Source organism: Leptonychotes weddellii, chromosome 11 (genome assembly GCF_054177405.1).
Source record: "Leptonychotes weddellii isolate Sample4059 chromosome 11, ASM5417740v2, whole genome shotgun sequence".
Lineage (NCBI taxonomy): Eukaryota > Metazoa > Chordata > Mammalia > Carnivora > Phocidae > Leptonychotes > Leptonychotes weddellii.
The window spans coordinates 34,837,157-34,860,703 of NC_138379.1; the positions used below are offsets into that span (position 1 = coordinate 34,837,157).

Consider the following 23,547-nt stretch of genomic DNA (forward strand, 5'->3'; position numbering starts at 1 on the left):
CTGTTAAATCTCATATCTGTACCTCTGAAACAAATAATGTAATATATGTTAAGAAAAAAAAAAGAAGAAGAAGATAGCAGGAGGGGAAGAATGAAGGGGGGGAAATTGGAGGGGGAGACGAACCATGAGAGACAATGGACTCTGAAAAACAAACTGAGGGTTCTAGAGGAGAGGGAGGTGGGAGGATGGGTTAGCCTGGTGATGGGTATTAAAGAGGGCATGTTCTGCATGGAGCACTGGGTGTTATGCACAAACAATGAATCATGGAACGCTACATCTAAAACTAATGATGTAATGTATGGTGATTAACATAACAATAAAAAATTTTAAAAAAATACTCACTTTGGAATGATGTCAGCAACACAGCCAAATAAGACATACCTTCTCACCACCCACCCCTCAAAAACAACAATCTGGCATCCACCCATGGACAGAAATGCCTTTGCTGGAGCGGTGGGATCCAGCACTATACACCAAGGAAACCAGAAGGATACTCACTCACCCATGTGTCAGGCATGTAATCGGCACAGAGGCCTCAGTCCCAGCTGTGGACCCTGCAATGGCCCATGAGCCAATTCCAGCCCCACTTTACTACAGTCCAGGAGCCCCTGGAAAACAGTCTTAGACAATCCACCTATGGATAGGATAGCCTTTCTGGAAGTCCAGGTTTCCAGCAGAGAAGTCCCAGCACACCAGTGGGGCAAAATAATATGAGTTTGGATGCATTGAAAAGGGTAAGAGGAACAGTTTGACTTTACTTGCATCACTCCTCCCCCAAGGTGGAAGAGCTCAGTGCCAAAAGAGATCTTTTTAGCTCATGATTTCCCCCACAAAGAAAGTCAGAGTGTGTGAGTAAGCACCTACCTTCACTAGCTATGCAAACTCTTACCAAAGAAGCCCATTTCTTTCTCACCCCATCCAAAGTATTGAGTCCTGAGCTCCATGACTGGGGAATGAGAAGAAGCTAAGACAGTGGCAGACAGGACTCTCAAAGGGGCATTATGGGACATAGATCCTACTAAATGTGTTGTGGACTCCAACAGGAAGTGTGCCCATGAGCCACTGGGGATGCCCTGCCAGTAGATCCCCCCAACTAACACAGAGGCAATCCCAGCATTCCACACACAGACCCCCATACACACCCTACTGGGGTTGGCTCCCTCTATGTACTTCCAATGGCAAGAATAAGCATTAGCAAACAGCTAGTGAGCACAGGCAGAAAGCTGGACCAAAACTGTGGGTCAGAAAGAAACTGCAAACTTCAACTTAAGCCATATCCTTCGGAAAGCAAAAGAGAGGCTGTCAGCACTTGGCCTACTGCATTGAGGGTCAAAATGAGGCATAGAAGCTCAAGAATCCTGCCACAACAGGGTGTAAGATGTGTGGAGCAGGCATATACATAGGTCTGAGAAAGCCTCAGAATCCCTAGCAGGGCTGACAGAAGACATTTCTGTCCTGAACTAAGTTGGTAAAGACTAGAGGAGGTTACAGCTACTTCAAATGCAAAGACAATAACACAAGACTTCAAGGAACATAAAAATATCAGGGAAACATGACACTACCAAAGGATCTCAATAATCTTCCAGTAATCAACCCCAAAGACATGGAGATCTTAGCAAACAAAGAATTCAAAATATCTGGTTTAAGGAAGCTAAATGAGTTACAAGAAAACACAGAAATAGTTCAGTGAAATCAGGAAAACAAAATGAGAAATTTAATGAAGAGACAAATCATAAAAAAGAACCAAATTCTAGAGTTGAAGAATATAATGAGTGAAATGAAAACTGCAATAGATAGCATCAACAACAGAATGGATCAAGAAGAAAGAATCTGTTGAACTTAATAGATATATTCAGAATATTTCATCTTAAAACATCAGAATACACATTCTTTTCAAGTGCACATGGAACACTCACCAGAATAGATCATGTATCAGGTCACAAAACAAGCTTCAACAAATACAAAAAGATTGAAGTCAAACCATGCACCTTTTCCAACCACAACACTGTGAAACTAGAAGTCCATCACAAGAAAAAATTTGGGAAGATCACAAATACATGGAGGTTAAACAACATGCTACTAAACAATGAACAGGTCAACCTGGAAATCAAAGCAGAAATTTCAAAACATACATGGAAACAAATGAAAATGAAAACACAAAGGTCCAAAACCTTTGAGATGTAGTAAAAGTAGTCCTAAGAAGGAACTATATAGCAATAGATGCCTACCTTAAGAAGCAAGGAAAATCTCAAACAATCTAACCTTACACCTAAAGGAGCCAGAAAAAAAAATAACAAAGCATAAAGCCAGCAGAAGGAAGGAAATAATAAAGATTAGAGCAGAAATAAATGATAATAGAAACTACAAAATAGAACAGATCAATGAAACCAGGAACTGGTTCTTTGAAAGGAAAGAGGAGAAATAACAACGAACACCATAGAAATACAAACAATTGGGGCATCTGGGTGGCTCAGTTGGTTAAGCGACTGCCTTCGGCTCAGGTCATGATCCCAGGATCCTGGGATCAAGCCCCACATCGGGCTCCCTGCTGAGCAGGGGGCCTGCTTCTCCCTCTCCCTCTGCTGCTCCCACTGCTTGTGCTCTCCTGCTCTCTCTCTGTCAAATAAATAAATAAAATCTTTAAAAAAAAAAAAAAGAAGTACAAACAATTATAACAGAATATTATGAAAAACTATGCCAACAAATTGGACAACCTAGAAGAAATGGATAAATTCCTAGAAACATATAAACTACCAAAACCACAAGAAGAAATAGAAAACTTGAACAGACTGATAACCAGCAAAGAAATTGAATCAGTAATCAAAAAACTCCCAGCAAACAAAGTCCATGACCAGATGGCTTCACAGGCAAATTCTACCAAACACTTTAAAGAAGAGTTAATACCTATTCTTCTCAAATTATTCTAAAAAATAGAAAAGTAAGGAAAATTTCCAAATTCATTCTTTGAGGCCAGCATTATGCTGATACCAAAACCAGATAAAGACACCCCTAAAAAAGAGAACTAAAGGCCATATCTCTGATGAACACAGATGCAAAAATTCTCAATAAAATACTAGCAAATCAAATCCAACAATACATTAAAAAAATAATTCACCCCAATCAAGTGGGATTTATTCTTGGGTTGCAAGAATGGTTCAATACTCTCAAATCAATCAACGTGATACATCACATTAATAAAAAAAAAAAAGGGTAGGAACCATATGATCATTTCAATAGATGCAGAAAAAGCATTTCACAAAGCATGACATCCATTCATGATAAAATCCATCAACAATGTAGGTTTAGAGGGAACATACCTCAACATAATAAAGGCCATATATGAAAAACCCACAGCTACTATCATCCTCAATGGGAAAAACCTGAGAGCTTTTCTCTATAGTCAGGAACAAGACAGGGATGTCCATTCTCACCACTTTTTTTTTTTAAGATTTTATTTATTTATTTGACAGAGAGACAGCGAGAGAGGGAACACAAGCAGGGGCAGAGGCAGAGGGAGAAGCAGGCTTCCCGCTGAGCAGGGAGCCCGATGCGGGGCTTGATCCCAGAGTCCTGGGATCATGACCTGCACCGAAGGCAGACGCTTAACAACTGAGCCACCCAGGCGCCCCCATTCTCACCACTTTTATTCAACATAGTACTGGAAGTCTTAGCCACAGCAATCAGACAACAAAAAGGAACAAAAGGCATCCAAATCAGCAAGGAAAAAGAGAAACTTTCAGTATTTGCACATAACATGATACTATATAGAAAACCCAAAATAAACCACAAAAAAACCCACTAGAACTGATAAACCAATTCAGTAAAGTCACAGGATATAAAATCAACATGCAGAAATCTGTTACATTTCTATAACTAATAATGAAGCAGCAGAAAGAGAAATTAAGGAATCAATCCCATTTACAATTGCAACAAAAACAATAAGATACCTAGGAATAAACCTAACCAAAGAAATGAAAGACCTGTACTCTGAAAACTACAAAATACTGATGAAAGAAACTGAAGATGACACAAGGAAATGGAAAGACATTCCATGCTCATGGATTGGAAGAACAAATATTGTTAAAATGTCCATGCTACCCAAAGCAATTTACACATTTAAGGCAATCCCTTTCAAAATACCAACAGCATTTTTCATAGAGCTAGAACAAACAATCCTAAAATTTGTATAGAACCACAAAAGACCCCAAATAGCCAAAGCAACCTTGAAAAATAAAAGCAAACCTGAAGACATCACAATTCTGGACTTCAAGTTATATTACAAAGCTGTAGTAATCAAAACAGTATGGTACTGGCACAAAAAAGAGACACATAGATCAATGGAATCAAATAGAAAACCCAGAAATAAACCCACAATTATATGGTCAATTAATTTTCGACAAAGCAGGAAAGAATACCCAATGGGAAAAAGACAGTCTCTTCAATAAATGATATTGTGAAAACTGGACAGGAACATGCAAAAGAATGAAACTGGACCACTTTCTTACACTATACACAAAAATAAACTAAAAATGGATGAAAGACCTAAATGTGAGACAGGAAACCATTAAAATCCAAGAGGAGAGCACAGGCAGTAACCTTTTTTTTTTTTTAAGATTTTATTTATTTATTTGACAGAGAGAGACACAGCGAGAGAGGGAATACAAGCAGGGGGAGTGGGAGAGGGAGAGGGAGAAGCAGGCTTCCCACCGAGCAGGGGGCCCGATGCAGGGCTCAATCCCAGGACCTGGAATCATGACCTGAGCCAAAGGCAGATGCTTAATGACTGAGACACCCAGGCGCCCTGGCAGTAACCTCTTTGACATGAGCCATAGCAACTTCTTTCTAGATATGTCTCCTAAGGCAAAGGAAACCAAATCAAAAATAAATTATTGAGACTACATCAAAATAAAAAGCTTCTGCACAGCAAAGGAAATAATCAACAAAACTAAAATGCAACCTATGGAATGGGAGAAGATATTTGCAAATGATGTATCTGATATCTGATAAAGGGTTAGTATCCAAAATATATAAAGAACCTATAAAATTCAACACCCTCCAAATGAATAACCCAATTAAAAAACAGGCAAAAGACATGAATAGACATTTTTCCAAAGAAGACATACAGATGGCCAACAGATACATGAAAACATGCCCATTATTCATCATCAGGGAAATGCAAATCAAAACCACAACAAGGGGTGCCTGGGTGGCTCAGTTATTAAGCGTCTGCCTTCAGTTCAGGTCATGATCCCAGGGTCCTGGGATCGAGCCCCACATCGGGCTCTTTGCTCAGCCGGAAGCCTGCTTCTCCCTCTCCCACTCCCCCTGCTTGGGTTCCCTCTCTCGCTGTCTCTCTCTCAAAAAAAATAAATAAAATCTTTAAAAAAATAAAATAAAATAAAAATAAAAATAACACAACAAGATATCACCTCACACCTGTCAGAAAGGCTAAAATCAAAAACACAAGAAACAACAAGTGTTGGTGAGGATGTGGAGAAAAAAGAACTCTCGTGCACTGTTGGTGGGATTGTAAATTGGTACAGCCACTGTGAAAAACAGCATGAACATTACTCAAAAAATTAAAAACAGAAATGCCATATGATCCAATTATTCTACTATTGAGTATTTACCCCCCCAAAATGAAAACACTAAAAAGATATATGCACCCCTATATTGTTTGCAGCATTATTCACAATAGCCAAGATATGGAAACAATATAAGTGTATATCAACAGACAAATGGATAAGGAAAATGTGGTATATAATGGAATATTATGCAACTACAAAAAATGAGATTGTGCCATTTGAGAAAACATGGATGACCTAGAGGGCATTATGCTAACTGAAATAAATCAGACTGAGAAAGAGAAATACCATATGATTCCACTTATAAGTGGAATCCCCCCCCCAAAAAAAATGAATAAACAAACAAAAAGTAGAATCAGAGGGTGCCTGAGTGGCTCAGCTGGTTGGGTGTCTGCCTTCAGCTTAGGTCATGATCCCAGGGTTCTGGGATTGAGCCCCTCATCAGGCTCTCTGCTTGGCGGGGAGTCCGCTTCTCCCTCTGCCCCTCCCCCTGCTCAAGCTCTTTCTCTCTCTCTCTCTGTCAAATAAATAAATAAAATCTTAATTAAAAAAAGTAGAATCAGACCTATAAATACAGAGAACAAACTGATAGCTGCCAAAGGGGAGTGTAGTGGGAGGGTTGGGCAAAATGGGTGAAGGGGAGAAGGAGATACAGGCTTCTAGGTATGGAATGAATAAGTTACAGGAATAAAAGACAGCACAAGAAAAAAAAGATGTTTATATATATATATGTATACATTGTGTGTATACACACACACACACATATATATGTGTGTATATATATATACATACAATTTAATATTCAGCTACAAGAAAGAAAGAAATCCTGCCATTTGTGACATGGATGGATCTTGAAGGCACTATGTTAAGTGAAGTAAGTCTGACAGAGAAAGACAAATACTTTATGATGTCACTTATATGTGGATTCTAAAATAGCCAAACTCATAAAAACAAAGTGGTGGTGGCCAGGGGCTAGGGAAGAGGGGGATGGAGATCTCTTATATACTTTGGGTGCAGTTTATTGTACATAAATATTACCTCAATGAAATTGTTTTTTAAAAATAGTATGGAAAGATCATCTTTATTCAGTTAAAGGGAGGATAAAAGACTTACCTGGATTTGAAACAATAAGCATCTTACAGTCAGGACTATGTTGGACTATGATAGGAATGATTGATTTCATGATGTTTACGTTACGTTGGACCAGGGCAAGGCGACTTTCTCCCTCCTGTTGGCGTGCACCTGCTGTGACAATAACTAATTTGGAGTTTGCAGATACTATGTAATCTAAAAAGAAACAGAAGGCAATACTTGGATCAAGAACGCCATAATTACTGTGCTGTACTTCTTTGAAAGGCTATTGTATGACCCTGGTATTAAAGTACTCATCTATCAGCATGCCTGGGTGGCTCAGTTGGTTAAGCATCTGCCTTCGGCTCAGGTCATGATCCCAGGGTCCTGGGATCAGGTCCCACATTGGGCTCCCTGCTCTGCAGGGAGCCTCCTTCTCCCTCTACCAGTCCCCCTGCTGTGTTCCCTCTCGCACTGTGTCTCTCTCTCTCAAATAAATGAATAAAATCTTTAAAAAAATAATAATAAAATACTCATCTATCATAAATAAATAAACAAATAAGGTACACATTTACCTTCATGTCTGGCATTTGCTGATGAACAGACTTTCCATGTAGTAATGTTACATTGCATAAGCTGAAGGGGGCCTTGTTACTATGACTTACAAGTTTTCACATTTTTTCCAAATAATAACATATTGTACCATCCCTTTTAGCCCACATTCTCATTTCTTATTAAGGCCTGAGGCAATGCAAGTCAGCTCTCTCTGGCTTCTTAGAAACACCTTATGAAGCTTAAAACTCTGAGAATTTATGTCTGTTTCAAGATTCTAAGGATGAGCATGTATATTTACTTCTAACTATTATAAGGGACTAGATTTGAGATCACAAAGAAGTTCTTGATCCTCACAAGAAGGTAAACTACTTTCTAAATCTGATGACCAGTCATAAAACTGTTTTACCTACTAAATCCAATGATAATATGATATGATGCTCACTATCCTGTACTGGACTTTTTTTTTTTTTTTTTTTTTTTTTATTCATGAGAGACAGAGCGAGAGAGAAAGGCAGAGGGAGAAGCAGGCTCCCAAAGAGCAGGGAGCCCGATGCGGGACTCGATCCCAGGACCCTGAGATCATGACCTGAGCTGAAGGCAGACGCTTAACCATCTGAGCCACCCAGGCACCCTGTACTGGACTTTTAAAAAAGCATTAAATACCTGGAAGTTATTTTCCATATGGATGTCAAAAATTAAACTAAGATTTCCTATATATCTCATCTCTATTTTTTAAAAAAAATTATTTTATGCTCTTCTCTGTTTATTTATTTATTTTTGGAATCTCTACACCCAACATGGGGCTTGAACTCACTACCCTGGGGTCAAGAGTTGCATGGTCTTCAAACTGAGCCAGCCAGGTGCCCTCATGCTCTTTTAAAAAAGGAAATCCACTTAATTTTAAAGACATTATTGTTTCTCCATTTATGGTCATTTCATATCTCTCTAATCCAAAAGAGGAGATAATTTATAAACCATAAACATTTTAATGTTTTCTGTGCCTCGGTAAAGATTTTAACTAGAAAGATAAACTTAGAAAGATGGCATTTCTTTGACATGTTTCACATTATCTAGAAAATTATCTCTCCTTTGTATCAAGTAAAAGACCTATATAGGAGGAAGTTCTTCTCTCTCTGCACACAGTCTACTCATGCTTGCTCAAAGACCTTGCTTAATGTTCAACTTCCATAAAGTCTTATCTAACTGTAGAAATCCAAAGTAATCTCTCAATCTCTCTCTGTTTCCTCATCCCTCTAGCTCTCCCTACTACCCTCTCAATTTTTAGAGAATGGGGAAAAATCCTTGCAACTTCTTCAGAGTCATCTCTCCACAGTTCAGATTATTTGAAATATTATGATGTTCAACAAATATAATTAAACTGTCTACCAAAGTAAAATATCAAGTCTTTTCGTAATCTGCTTCAGAATTATTTTACTAGCTTTGTGTCTTAATTTTATGTCAGATTTTCCAGGTGCCCTGATTCTGTTAATGCCATCATCTCTTCACCTGTTATTTTCTGTTCTAAATATAACTCAATCCTCCAAGAGACAGCAAACCATAATGGTCTGGAGCAAAGACTCTTAAGGTCCAACTGCCTATATCCTGACTCTGCCACTTCCTAGCTGTGTGACCCCGGACAAGTATTTTGCCTGCTCCTCTGACCCTTAGATCCTCATCTGCCAGACTGAGCTAATAATAGTTTTTCTTTTATATGGTTCTTAAGAAAATGATTCAGTGAGTTAAAAGACAAAAAGTACTCAGAACAGTGCCTAGTATATATTAAATATTCAATAAATGTCAGCAATTATTATTATTATATTAGCCAAGTACTTCTTCAAATACCAATTTCCCCACTAGGCATCTTCTAATCATATCATTCATAAATACCACTCTTGACTGAATTTTTATAGCCTTTACTGCCTATAATGCTCAAATAGTCCTTATATATGGTTCCTTGTGTTATCTTTCGATGTTTATGTTGTACTTACATTCCTAACTTGATCATGAGTTCCATAATAACAGGTTTTGATTTCATATTCCTCCCTTTGACAAATATTTTTAGCACCTTCTGTGTTCCCAGCACTTGAGCTCTGTGTTAACTATTGTACATATGAGGCAATTAAAAACATCTTGGATAATCAATAATGTTCCATTGATCTTCACCATTAGAACTCACTAAATGTATTTTCAAAACACTCTATTGTGTATTACATCATTCATATAGAATGTTTAAGAAATATATGTTCAATTTTAAAAATATTAAAGTTAACAACTCCATAAAAATCACACAAATTAGTAGAACATCACCAATATCTTAGAAACACCTGTGTACCTCTAATAGGTTGCATCTCTATCTTTCATACTCAGAGGTTACCAACCATTCTTCAGAGCTGTTAAAATCACACACACAAAAAGTTGTACCATCTATGCATATTTAAGCAACATATTCGGTGTCACCTTTGAATCATAAGGTACATATTACTTTAGCTAAATATCATATAACTGATATTTATCCATGTTAACTGTGTCTCTGTAGTTCATTCACTTTCACTGTTGCATAATATCACACTGCATAATATATATAACTTAGTATTGGTATTCAGTGAATTGTTTCTAGTTTGGGGCAATTACAAATCACATCACTATACATTCTTGTACCTGTATCTAGTGCACATGTGCACAAATTTCTCTTGGGAATATACCTAGGGATGCAATTTCTGGGTTGTGGGATATGTTCATGTTCAACTTCACCAGGTAATTGACAAACTTTTTTTTTTTTTGTGAGAGAGAGAGAAAGAGCAGGGGAAGGGGCAGAGGGAGAAGCAGGCTCCCCACTGAGCAAGGAGCCAGATGTGGGGCTCCATCCCAGAACCCCAGGATCATGACCTGACCCAAAGGTAGACGCTTAATGTACTAAACCACCCAGGCGCCCTATTGACAAACTTTTTAATTTTTTTATTTTTTATTTTTTTAAAGATTTTATTTATTTATTTGAGAGAGAGAGAATGAGAGATCATGACCTGAGCCGAAGGCAGTCACTTAACCAACTGAGCCACCCAGGCGCCCCGACAAACTTTTTTAAAAAAGTGGTTTTAGTTTACATTCCTACATTCCTACATGTCATGCATGAGCGTACCTATTGTTCTACATCCTTTTACCTTTTCCCTTTCACCTTTTACCTACACAATTTTACCACTCTACCGGCTATGTAATGTTGATATGCCTTTTATTTTCCTTTCCTTGATTACTAATGAGATTGTCTTTTCATATATTTATAGGCCATGTGAGTTTCTTCTTTTGTGAAATGTTCAAGTCTTTTCCCATTTTTCTACTGGGTTATATATATTTATCTTATTTTTATTTTTTAAAGATTTATTAATTAGAGAGAGAGAAAGAGCATGAGCAGGAGGGGCTTATTTATTATGCAAGTATTTTTATTCTAAATACTATTCTTTTGTCAATTGTTCATGTTGCAAATATCTTCTCTTAGTTTATGGCTTTCTCTTCACTCTTTTACAGGGTCTTTTTTTTTTTTTTAAAGATTTTTATTTATTTATTTGAGACAGAGAGAATGAGAGAGACAGAGAGCACATGAGAGGGGGGAGGGTCAGAGGGAGAAGCAGGCTCGCTGCCGAGCAGGGAGCCCGATGCAGGACTCGATCCCGGGACTCCAGGATCATGACCTGAGCCGAAGGCAGTCGCTTAACCAACTGAGCCACCCAGGCGCCCTACAGGGTCTTTTTATGAACACAAATTCTAGCTTTATATTCTTTCTTTTATTGTTAGTGCTTTTTGTGTCTTTGTGTTTAAGAAATTCTTCCCTAAAAAAAAGAAAGAAAAAGAAAATAAATTCTTCCCTACCTGAGATGCCTGGGTGGCACAGTCAGTTAAGTGGCCGACTCTTGGTTTCAGGTCAGATGGTGATCTAAGGGTTGTGAGACTGAGCCCCGCGCTGGGCTCCCTGCTCAAGGTGGAGTCTGCTTAAGACTCTCTCCCTGTGCTCCTCCCCTGCTCATTCTCTCTCTCTCAAATTAACAAATAATTTTTTTAAAAAAAAGAAATTCTTCCCTACCCTGAGGTCATAAAGATATTCTATATTATCTTCTCAATAGAAGATTTGAAGTTTTACCTTTCACATTTTGGCCTTTAACAAACCTGGAATTAATTTGTATGTGTGTTATCAGATAAGGGTTCAATTTTACTTCTTTCCATAAAAATAACCATTTCCATAACAAAAAAATTTTGTAAGTCCATACATTTCCCATTGATCTACAATATGATCAGTGTTATATAATAATCTTTTGTTTGTCTCTGCACTTAATTTGTGTAGTTTTATAAAGTCTTGATATCTGGTAAAGCCAAGTTCTCACCACCTTGTTCTTTTTTTTTTTTTCAAGAGTATCTTGTTAAGGGGGCGCCTGGGTGGCTCAGTCGGTTAAGCGTCTGCCTTCGGCTCAGGTCATGATCCCGAAGTCCTAGGATCGGGTCCCACGTGGAGCTCCTTGCTCAGCAGGAAGCCTGCTTCTCCCTCTGCCCCTCCCCCTGCTCGTGCTTTCTCTCTCTCTCAAATAAACAAAATATTTTTTAAAAAATAATATTTTGTTGACTGGGCAGCCCAGGCCATCACCATGGTGAAGCTGAGCAAAGAGGCCAAGCAAACAGAGGCTGCAGAATCTCTTCAAGGATGGCCAATATGCCATCCACTGGGACTTTAGTCCTCTCATGATTTACCAGGGATTTTAGAGGTGTGCCTGAACCAACTGTTTTGAACCTACTTTGGGAATAAAGGACTATTTGGTTATCTGGATTTGGAAGCAATCAATAGGCAGGAACAATATGAAAGGCACGCACGCTAGCTGGGATAAGAGATGGGACATCACTCAGACATTCAATCGTTGGAGGGAACAGGCTTCTTACCACACAGATGCATCTGTGGCAGAGTGGAACCTCTACTGAATTATTGATGATAGACTGTATCAAAATAAGTGTTTTTAATAATCTTATAAAAAATGTCTATTCTTGGACCTTTGAATTTCTAAATGAATTTTAGAATGAATTTAGTGTGTATAACAACAAAGAACTTTTTGAGCTTTTGACTACGGTTGCATATCATCTATAATCATGAAGAATGGACATCTTACAATAGAGACTTACATGAGACTTCTATATGCAAGGTCTATTTATTTATGTATTTAATATTATTCAATGAGGTTGTATCCTTTTCTGAATAAAAGTTCTATAGATATCTTGTTAGATTTATTCCCACATACTTCCTATTTTTGATAATGTAAATAATAGCTTTAAATTCTTTTGCTTGTTTTTGACATATATAAGTACAATGAATTTTTTATTAATAACTTTATGTCGGGTGCCTGGGTGGCTCAGATGGTTAAGCAACCGCCTTTGGCTCAGATCATGATCCTGGAGTCCCGGGATTGAGTCCCGTATCGGGCTCTCCGCTCAGCAGGGAGTTTGCTTCTCCCTCTCCCACTCCCCCCTCTTGTGCTCTCTCTCTCTCTCATTCTCTCTCTCAAATAAATAAATAAAATCTTTAAAAAAAAATAACTTTATGTCCAGCATCCTCACTAAACTCTTAGCTCTATATGTTGTCTCTTTTCTTGTTTTTTTCCTTTACCTTCTTTTTAATTCACCAGGTACGTTTTTCTAATTTTACTTCTTCCCCTTTGCTAATTTAGAGGTTACACTGTTTCTATTCTTTTAAAGGTTGTTATAGAAGTTACAATATGCATATTTAAGTTATCAAAGTCCAAAGATAATCATCACCTTTCCATCTTTCCTAATGACTGAGGAACTTAGAACACTATTTCATTCCCCACTATCACATTTCACACCCAGATTTATATGCTATATTTTTAAATTTTTTAATCCCACAAGACATTATATAGTCTTATACAATTTATATTTATTTAGATTTGTCCTCATTTTTACCATTTTCTGTGCTCTTCACACTTTTTTTGCATCTCAGACCTTGTATCTAAGATCACTTTTCTTTTGCCTTATGTATTTTTGTATTTTTATTTTAATTATTTTTAATTTTTAATTTTTTAAAAGATTTTATTTATTTGACAGAGACAGAGAGAGAGCACAAGTAGGCAGAGAGGCAGGCAGAGGGAGAGGGAGAAGCAGGCTCCCCGATGAGCAGGAAGCCCAATGTCAGACTCGATCCCAGGACCCTGGGATCATGACCTGAGCCGAAGGCAGATGCTTAACCCACTGAGCCACGAGGCACCTCTTAACTTTTAATTTTTAAAAAATTTTTATTTAAGCTCAATTTAATTAACATATACTGTGTTATGAGTTTCAGAGGTAGAATCCAATGACTCATCAGTTGCATACAACACCCAGTGCTCATTACTTCAAGTGCCCTCCTTTATGCCCATCACCCAATTACCCCATCCCCCCACCCACCTCCCCTCCAGCAATCCTCAGTTTGTTTTCCACAGTTACAAGTCTCTTATGATTTGCCTCCCTCTCTGTTTTCATCTTATTTTATTTTTCCTTCCTTTCCCCTATGTTCATCTGTTTTGTTTCTTAAATCCCACATATGAGTAAAATCATATGGTATTTGTTTTTCTTTGATTGACTTATTTTGCTTAGCATAATACCCTCTAGTTCCATCTACATCATTGCAAATGACAAAATTCCATTCTTTTTGATGGCTGAGTAATATTCCTATATATATCCTATGTATATAGGATATATATATATCACATCTTCTTTATCCATTCATCTGTCAATGGACATTTGGGCTTTTCCATATTTTGGCTTTGCATTTTTATTAGTGAGGGTCTGATGGTAACTTAGTCTGTCTGAAAATATCTGTATTATAACCTTATTCTTAAAAGATATTTTTGCTGGATAGAGATTCTGGATTGACATTTACTCTCTCTCAGCACATTAAAGATATCATTTCATTGTATTCTGGTTTCAGGGTGTTGTTAATAATAAGTCAGTTACTCTTTCCTTTTTCTATAATTTGTCTAGTGACAACTTTTTCTTCTCTTTGCCTTTAGTGTTCTCTGATTTCACAAGAATGTGTCTAGATAGGGATTTTGTATTTATCCTTGAGATTATTTGGCTTGAGTGTGTGGGTTATTTTTCATTAGTTTTTAAAAATGCTCAATTATAAATCTTCAAATATGTCCTCTTCCCCATTCACTTTTCTAATTAGATGTACATGACATTTTATCACTTTATCCTCTATGATTCTTAGCCTGTCCTATTTTCTACTTCTTGCTATCTTCTTTGTAATTGCCTTAGATTCATCATTTCTCTCTTCAAGATGTCTGCTCTATTATTACATCCATTAATTGAGTTTTTTATTTCATTCTATTTCATTATTTAGAAGTTATATTTGGCTATTTTACTTTTCTTTTTTTAAGATTTTATTTATTTATTTATTTATTTGAGAGAGAGAGAGGGAGAGAGTTGGGGGGAGGGGCAGAGGGAGAGAATCTCAAGCAGATTCTGCACTGAGCACAGAGCCCAAACACAGGGCTCAATTCCATGACCCTGAGATCATGACCTGAGCTGAAATCAAGGGTTGGATGCTTAAATGACTGAGCCACCCAGGCACCCCTATATTTGGCTATTTTAAAAATATGGTTTTTTTTTAATAATTTCCTGTCTCATACTGATATTTTCAAGTTTGTCCTTTATTTCTTTAAGTGGAATAATTATAGTTAATTTCTAACTTGTGTTTCATAATTTCAACATCTGAAATCTATGGTGGCCTTTTCTGTTATCTCTGCTGGTTCTTGCTTATGCATTTTCTTGGTAGATTTAATTATTCCTACTATGAGATGTTCATTTTTTTGGAATTTTATTTGTGGAACTTCTTTTTTTTTTTTTTTTTTTTAAAGATTTTATTTATTTATTTGAGAGAGAGAGTGAGAGAGAGAGAGCACAAGAGGGGGGAGCGGGAGAGGGAGAAGCAGACTCCCCGCTGAGCAGGCAGCCCGATGCGGGACTCGATCCCGGGACTCCAGGATCATGACCCGAGCTGAAGGCAGTCGCTCAACCAACTGAGCCACCCAGGCGCCCCTATTTGTGGAACTTCTTTGAGGCCTAAAATAAAGTGGGTTTCTTCCAGAGACTATCTTAAGCCTTTTTTTAAAAGATGTATTTATTTATTTGAGAGAGAGAGAGAGAAAGTGGGGGGAGGGGCAGAGGGAGAGAACCTTCAAGCAGACTCCCCACTGAACGCCGAGCCTGATGTGAGGCTTGATCCACTGACCCATGAGATCCTGACCTGAGCAGAAACCAAGAGTCAGACACTTAACCAACTAAACCACCCACGTGCCCCAAAACTATCTTAAGTCTTAAGACTGCTTGAGATTTTTTTGGAATTCATATAAGGGCCAGCTTGTGGCTACAAATTCTTGGCCACCATTTCCCTCCTTTACTCAAGCAGCTGAGACGCTTGATTTTACTGTCAGTCCCCAGAGGTAGGGAGAAACAAATTGCTTCTAGGTCATCCTTATGTTAAGGAATTGGCAAGTGAGGGCCAGTAAGCCAGATCTGGCCCATCACCTGTTTTAGTAAATAAAATCTCATTGGAACATAGCCACACCCATTCACATATTGTTGATCACTGCTTTAGAATTACAACAACAGAGTTGAGTAGCTTTGACAGAGACCATATAGCCCACAAAGCCTAAAATATTTACCATCTGATCCTTTACAAAAAAGAGTTTACTAACCCCTGGTGTAGTCCATTGGGGTTCCAGCTTTATGGAGTTAACTCCTATAGAACTCCCCAAATTAAGCTGTCTCCAGTCTCCTAAATCCTGTGAGGCAGTGGAAATCAAAACTGAAGTTCACTAAGTTTGACTAATACTAGCTAATGAAAACTAGCTACAATGCTCTGCTTAACTCCCTAGTTTCCTGACTACATTCAATGCCTATTCTGAAAATGTCTTTATTAAGAGCATATCAATTCTTTAAGGATTGATAACTTCTTTCTTTCATATTTTATGCAGGAGTTTTGTTATTTACAGCAAAAAGATTGGTCCAGGTATTTATTCTGCCACATTCCTAGAAAGTAAAGGCTGAATGATTTTTAGAAGTATTTTAATACAGTAGGAGCTCTTTTAACCTGACTCCACTGAACTGATTCAGTAAATTAAATGATATAAAACATAATGATATCTAAGGCAACTGAATACTCTCAATTAGTAGACTTTCATATGGGAGGTCTATGTACTTCTGCTCATTGGTTGTTGCATAACAAGAATTAGTCATGTTCATATCCAAATGTATTTATGCCAATTATATCTCATAGTTATATAATATGAGGTAAGTCACTAAAATACAAGTGTAAAAGAAATGCATAGTAAAGATAACCAGTATATTCAGGATTGAGACATGAATAGATGTAACACAGAACATATCAACTAAATTAGTAATGTTTTATTTTTTTTTTTTGCTGTGTGTTGGATACATTGATGTTTATTATACTTAAACTCTTTTTCTATGTCAAGCATTTCATAATTAATTTTTTAATAATTGTTTCTTTTTTAAAGATTTTATTTATTTGAGAGAGAGACAGAGAGAGCATGAGCAGGGGGAGGGACAGAGGAAGAGGGAGAAGCAGACTCCCCACTGAGTGAGGAGTCCAAAGTGGGACTCAACCCCAGGATCCTGAGATCATGACCTGAGCCGAAGTCAGAAGCTTAACTGACTGAGCTACCCAGGCGCCCCTATTATCCCCCTGCTTGTGCTTTCTCTCTCTCAAATAAATAAATAAAATCTTTTTAAAAAATGATTAAAAAAATAAAAATTAACCTTTTAAACTGTATGTCCTAATGAGAGTGGTGCTATTTTTAATTTTATATTTATGGATACCAGTTTGGTAAAATTCATTACTCTTTTTTTTTTTTTAAAGATTTTATTTATTTATTTGAGAGAGAGAGAATGAGAGAGAACACATGAGGGGGGGAGGGTCAGAGGGAGAAGCAGACTCCCTGCCGAGCAGGGAGCCCGATGCGGGACTCGATCCCGGGACTCCAGGATCATGACCTGAGCCGAAGGCAGTCGCTTAACCAACTGAGCCACCCAGGCGCCCAATTCATTACTCTTTTTTAAAGCTCTGAAAAGAACTCTTTAAAATTAACCTAGGGACACCTGGGTGGCTCAGTTGTTAGGCGTCTGCCTTTGGTTCGGGTCATGATCCCAGAGTCTTGGGATGGAGCCCCACGTCGGGCTCCCTGTTCAGCGGGAGGCCTGCTTCTCCCTCTCCCACTCCCCCTGCTTGTGTTCCCTCTCTCACTATGTCTCTCTCTGTCAAATAAATAAATAAAATCTTTTTAAAATAATTAATTAATTAATTAAAATTAACCTTTTCCAGAGGTAATCTTTGAAGTATTAAAGAAAAGACTGCCATGCTGAAGATCCATCATTTCTCCCTTCAGTTTGTCCACTGCAACATCAACGAGGGCAAGTTCATCCGCCAAATCCTAAAATACATGAAAGTTTTGAATAACATGTACTGAAGAATGTTCCTATTTCAGTTTTAGAAAAATGAGAAAAATTCATGTATGGCTACTTTATAATCAAAGTATAGTGATATTTTAATAGAAAAAATAATATAAAAGTGATAGTTGGTGAATGTGCCTAGAGTGACCAGAAGTCAAGGTAAGCAACAGAATGTAGCAAAAATTACTAATTGCTTTGCCTTCATATAATTGTTCGATTTTTTAGAAGTGGCTTTTTTTCCACTTCAGATAATAATTTAAAAATGATGAAAAGCTACTAAGTTCTTTCAAAGTATTTTATTACATTTAACCTTTATGCCTAATTTCTGAATTGGCTGAGGTTGTTTTTGATATGCATCCTTGTGGCCAAAATAGAAAGGTGGCCCTCTGTGGGAACCCATTTCAGGCACAGTACATTTAACATTGGATCTCCAACCTAGGGGTAAATGGGCATATAACCAGACCATAGCTCCCAGTCAGCGACACAATCATGAGGGTAAACAACGGATACACTTAACAACCATTCTGTTTTTTACTTTCAGTACCATATTCAATAAATTTCATGAGATATTCAACACTTGATTATAAAATAAGCTTTGTGTTTCATGGTTTTGCCCAACTGTAAGCTAATGTAGTTCTGAGCATGTTTAAGGTAGGCTAGGCTAAGCTATGATTAAATACATTTATTATTAAATACATTAATAATTATATCTTAAATACATTTTCAACTTAGGACATTTTCAACTTATGATGAGTTTATTGAGATGTAACATCATCATAAATCCAGGAAGATCTGTATAGTCTCTTTTTTACTTACTCTAATTTGAATTGAGTTTACCAAATGAAACAGAATACAGAACTATATAGAAGGAGTGTTTTCCCTCAGATTCCAGTGGCCAGATTCTAAAGATAAGAAGTAAGGGAAAAGGATCAAAGTCCCTATTTGCTACCATTTTTTCTCAGATCAGATACCATCTGACCTTTCTGGAAAACTGTAGATTCTAAAATGTACTAAATTATGTGTTATACATCAGGAATATGAGGAAGATAAGGAGTTTCACCCAGAAGGATCACATATCACTTCTAAGCTAACTGATAAGAAAACCAGATCATGTTTATGGATCCATTTTTATATTAGTCTATGTATCTGTCTGGGTCTGAACAGGAAAACAGAAACCACTCTAAGCATTTCAAAAGAAGGTATTTAATACAGGGAACTGGTTAGACAGCTGTTGGAGGGCTGAAACAACAAAAAGGGAACATTTGAGGTAACCCAGAGATAGAAATCACAGTTTGAAGCCACTACCCCTAAGACTGAGGGAACAAAGAGAGAGACTAAAGGAGGTGCTGATGGAGCCAGGCTCAGACCTCTGTAAGAAGCAAAACCTGGCTGCTACTGATACCACTGAAGGGGCAAAATGAGGCTGGGAGCTCCAAAAGAAACTGGAAGCTAGAACCAACAGCTACCACTGAAGCAAAGGGCTGCAGCTGAGATGAAAGTGACCAAAACAAGCAAACAGAAAGGAGATCATTTCTCCACTCCTGCATTCCAACTTCCCTCTAGTGCTTCCTATTCGCAGAACCTAACAAGATGCCAACTGGTAAAGGAGAAAAAGATTATGCAGAGATCGAGCACCAGCACCACAGAATACAGAAAGTTGGATTTGAAGCTGAATGATAGTAATAGCCAACACAGCCTGCTTTTTAAATTATATTTCCAACTTGAATTATGTATCTTCTTTTTTTGTTAAAGATTTTATTTATTTATTCATGAGAGATAGAGACAGAGGGAGAAGCAGGCTCCCCACAGAGTAGAGAGCCCGATGTCGGACTTGATCCCAGGACCCTGGGATCATGACCTGAGCCGAAGGCAGACACTTAACCAACTGAGCCACCCATGTGTCCCGGATTATATCTCTTCTTAACAAGTTACCAGACAATTCTCTTTTCAAGGGAATCTTCCCAGCTCTGTTTGTCTTTTTTTTTTTTTTTTTTTTTAAGATTTTATTTATTTGACAAAGAGAGAGAGCATAAGCAGGGTGGATGGCAGGCTGAGGGCGAGAGAGAAGCAGCTCCGTGCTGAACAGAGAGCCCGATGTGTGACTTGATCCCCGGACCCAGGGATCATGACCCGAGCCAAAGGCAGATGCTCAACGGCCTGAGCCACCCACGCATCCCCCAGCTCTGTTTGTCTTGACTGCCAAAGACAGAATTCAAATAATCCCAGACGTTCTTGTTTTCTAAGAATTAACTATATCTATGAGTCATTTCTCAAAAAGAATTCCAAATAGAGAGCCTGGGTTTATTTAACCTGCCAGAATCTTTTAAGAATAGTTATGAGCGGGGTGCTTAGTTGGCACAGTCAGTTAAGCATCTGACTCTTCGTTTTGGCCCAGGTCGTGATCTCAGGGTCATGGGATCATGCCCCGCATTGGGCTTCATGTTCAGCATGGAGTTTGCTTAAGACTCTCTCTCCCTCTCCTTCTGCCCCTCCACCCCACTTTCTCTGTCTCTCAAATAAATAAATAAATAAATAAATCTTAAAAAAAAAAAAAGAATAGTTATGATTATTCCGGGATCTCTTCTCCAGGGAGTTCTAGAATAACCAAAGTAAGGTAAGAGAAGAGTAAAGTTAAAAGAGAATTAAAATTAATCTAAGGAAGACTGCTAGGACCACTATATTCTGTACAGCAGAAGGAAGTAGGACATACTGCTATGCTTTAAAGTCCACCTTTCAATGATATATGCAGGTGTTATAGTACTTATTAGGGCCTATATGTTCCTTGAAGTCAGTAAACTATATAAATATGCATATTTTAATATCCTTCATCACTTTCCATTTATCCCACAATGCACATCTATAGGAACTGGGTATTTACCAGTATACTAAGGATTCTAGTAGGAAATAAATGGGCTCCAACAACTGACCTTCTCTCACAACTGGAATTCTGAAATTTCATGATAATATGCCTTGGAGGAAGCTTTTTTTGATTCATTGTGCTGAGCACTCAATAAATTCTTTAAAATTTTATTTTTAAGTAATCTCCACACCCAATGTGGGGTTCAAACTCACAACCCCAAGATCAAGAGTCACATACTCCACTGACTGAGCCAGCCAGGTGCCCCCTTCAATAAATTCTTTTTTTTCCCCAATAAATTCTTTATATCTGCAAACTCACATCCTTCAGTTTTAGACTTTTTCTTTTATCTCTTGAATAATTTTCTTCTCTTTCTTTTTTCTTACTGAAATGTCAATGAGTAATGGGACCTCCTGATTGGTCCTCTAATTTCATTTCTTTTCTATATTTCATCTTTGACAATCTGCTTTCTAGCAGCCCAGTGGAAGTCAAAGGGTTTCTGCTTCACCGTCCAACTTGTAGACCTTCAACTAATCCTACTGCTTTCAATAAGATGCCTGTCTTTACTGTCCTTAATGTCTTGAGTGCAGAACCTGCCTGATTCAATTTCTCCAAAGAATATACTCCTTCCCCTTGCCTGCTGAGATGTGAGAGGTGGTTTCTTGGTTGAGTAAGGTACAGAAGAGAATCTGGTGTTTTTCCTTCTGATCATATAAACTTTGAACCAATTCTCCTGTGTTTGTCCCATCTCTTACCACCACTTTGTGAGGCGTTGGTACTTCTAATTGCTGAGCCTTTCTTGGGGTTCTGGAATTTAACTGGCTTTGCTTCTTCTCACCTTCCTCTGCCAGTTTTAAAAAAAAAATTATCTAAATAATATAGTAAAGCTTTTCAGAACACAACAGGATCTATGTCCAGTTGCCAAGGTTTGAATCCTAACCCCTTCACCTATACTAGCCACTTGACCATGGGCAAGTTACTTAATATCTATGCTTCACTATTCTCATTTTTTTTTTAAAGATTTTATTTATTTATTTGAGACAGAGAGAAGGAGATACAGAGAGCATGAGAGGGAGGAGGGTCAGAGGGAGAAGCAGACTCCCTGCCGAGCAGGGAGCCCGATGCGGGACTCGATCCCGGGACTCCAGGATCATGACCTGAGCCGAAGGCAGTCGCTTAACCAACTGAGCCACCCAGGCGCCCCACTATTCTCATTTATAAATGGAGATGATAATGTACCTATCTCCCAAGGTTGTTATAAAGATTAAATAATACCTTTAAAACATTTTAAAAAGCAAAAGGCTTGGGTTTTTTGTTTTAGATTTTATTTGAGAGAGAGATAGTGAGAGAGAGCATGGGCAGGGGGAGGGGCAAAGGGAGAGGGAGAAGCAGACTCCCCAGTGAGCAGGGAGCCCGATGCGGGGCTCAATCCCAGGACCCTGAGATCATGACCTGAGCCGAAAGCAGATACCTAACCGACTGAGCCAGCCAGGTGCCCGGAGAAGCAAAAGGCTTGTACACTGAAAACTACAAATGTTGCTGAAACAAATTAAAGAAGATACAAATAAGTGGAAAGACATCACATGATCATGGATTGAAATACTTAATATTGTTAAGATGTCAACATACCCAAAACCATCTACAGATTTAATGCAAACCCCTGTGAAATCCCAATGACATTTTTTAAAGAAATAGAACAAAATCCATTCTAAAGAATCTTAAAGGACTCCAAATGGACAAAACAATCTTGGAAAAGAATAAATTTGGAGGTCTCATGCTTCCTGAATTCAAAACTTCTAAGTTTTCTTAATAGCATGGTATTGGCATAAAGACATATAGACCAATGGAACAGAGAGCCCAGAAATAAACTCTCACATATATGGTTAAATAATTTTTGACAGGAGTGCCAAGGCCATTCAATGCGGGAAAAGAGAGTCTTTTCAACAAATCATACTGGAATAAGTGGATATTTACAAGCAAAAGAATGAAGTTGGACCTATACCTTACACCATATACATAATTAAAAATGGATCAAAGACCTAAATGTAAGACCTAAAACTATATAAAACTCTTAGGAGAAAATATAAGGGAAAAGATTCATGATATTGGACTTGGCAATGATCTTTGGATATGACACCAAAACACATACAACAAAAATAAAAATAGATAAATTGAGCAGTGTCTGGGTGGCTCAGCTGGTGAAGCATCTGACTCTTGATTTCAGCTCAGGTAATGACCTCAGGGTCACGAGACCGAGCCCCATGTCAGGGTCTGTGCTGGGCATGAAGCCTGCTTAAAATTTTCTCTCTCCCTCTGCCCCTCCCACCCCCCTCCCACTCGCTTGCTCTCTCTCTTAAAAAAAATAATAATAAATTGAATTACATTAAAATTAAAAATGTCTGGGGCGCCTGGGTGGCTCAGTTGGTTAAGCAACTATCTTCTGCTCAGGTCATGATCCTGGAGTCCCGGGATCGAGTGCCGCGTCGGGCTCCCTGCTCAGCGGGGAGTCTGCTTCTCCCTCTGACCCTCTCCCCTCTCATGCTCTCTCTCTCAAATAAATAAATAAAATCTTTAAAAAAGTTAAAAATGTCTGTGCATCAAAGAACACAATGAAAAGAAACAGCAGAGTGAAAAGAAAACCACGGAGTGGAAAAAATACTTGAAAATCACAAATTTGGTAAGAGATTGATATCTAGAATATAAAAAGAACTCCTACAAGTCAACAACAAATAACCCGATTTAAAAACAGGCAAAGGAGTGGCGTCTGGGTGGTTCAGTCGCTTAAGTGCCCGACTCTTGATTTCAGCTCAGGTCATGATCTCAAGGCCTTGGGGTCAAGCCCTGCACTGGGCTCTGCACTCAGCGAGGAGTCTGCTTGAGATTCTTTCTCTCCCTCTCTCTCTCTGCTCCTCCCCACCTCCACCACCCTTCCCTTCACTCTCCCTCTATCTAAAAGTAAATAAAATCTTAAAAAAAAAAAAA

The 23,547-nt window shown here is 38.1% G+C and overlaps 1 protein-coding gene and 2 pseudogenes across 2 annotated transcripts in view; 2 read left to right on the top strand and 1 right to left on the bottom strand.

The window, feature by feature from the left end:
* LOC102739429 (L-lactate dehydrogenase C chain) overlaps positions 1–23,547 on the bottom strand; it is a 50,973-nt gene that overhangs the window by 20,931 nt on the left and 6,495 nt on the right. The window contains exons 3-4 of the mRNA XM_081798506.1: positions 17,572–17,689; positions 6,699–6,872 (exon numbers count right to left, since the gene is read on the bottom strand). Of these exons, the coding sequence (XP_081654632.1) occupies positions 6,699–6,872; positions 17,572–17,689 (292 nt within the window). The remainder of the gene's footprint in view (positions 1–6,698; positions 6,873–17,571; positions 17,690–23,547) is intronic.
* Positions 1–23,547, top strand: part of LOC145716181 (WW domain-binding protein 2 pseudogene) — a 74,515-nt pseudogene that overhangs the window by 20,476 nt on the left and 30,492 nt on the right. The gene's annotated exons all lie outside the window — the stretch shown is intronic.
* LOC102738826 (mitochondrial import receptor subunit TOM7 homolog pseudogene) lies at positions 11,840–11,997 on the top strand (annotated as a pseudogene).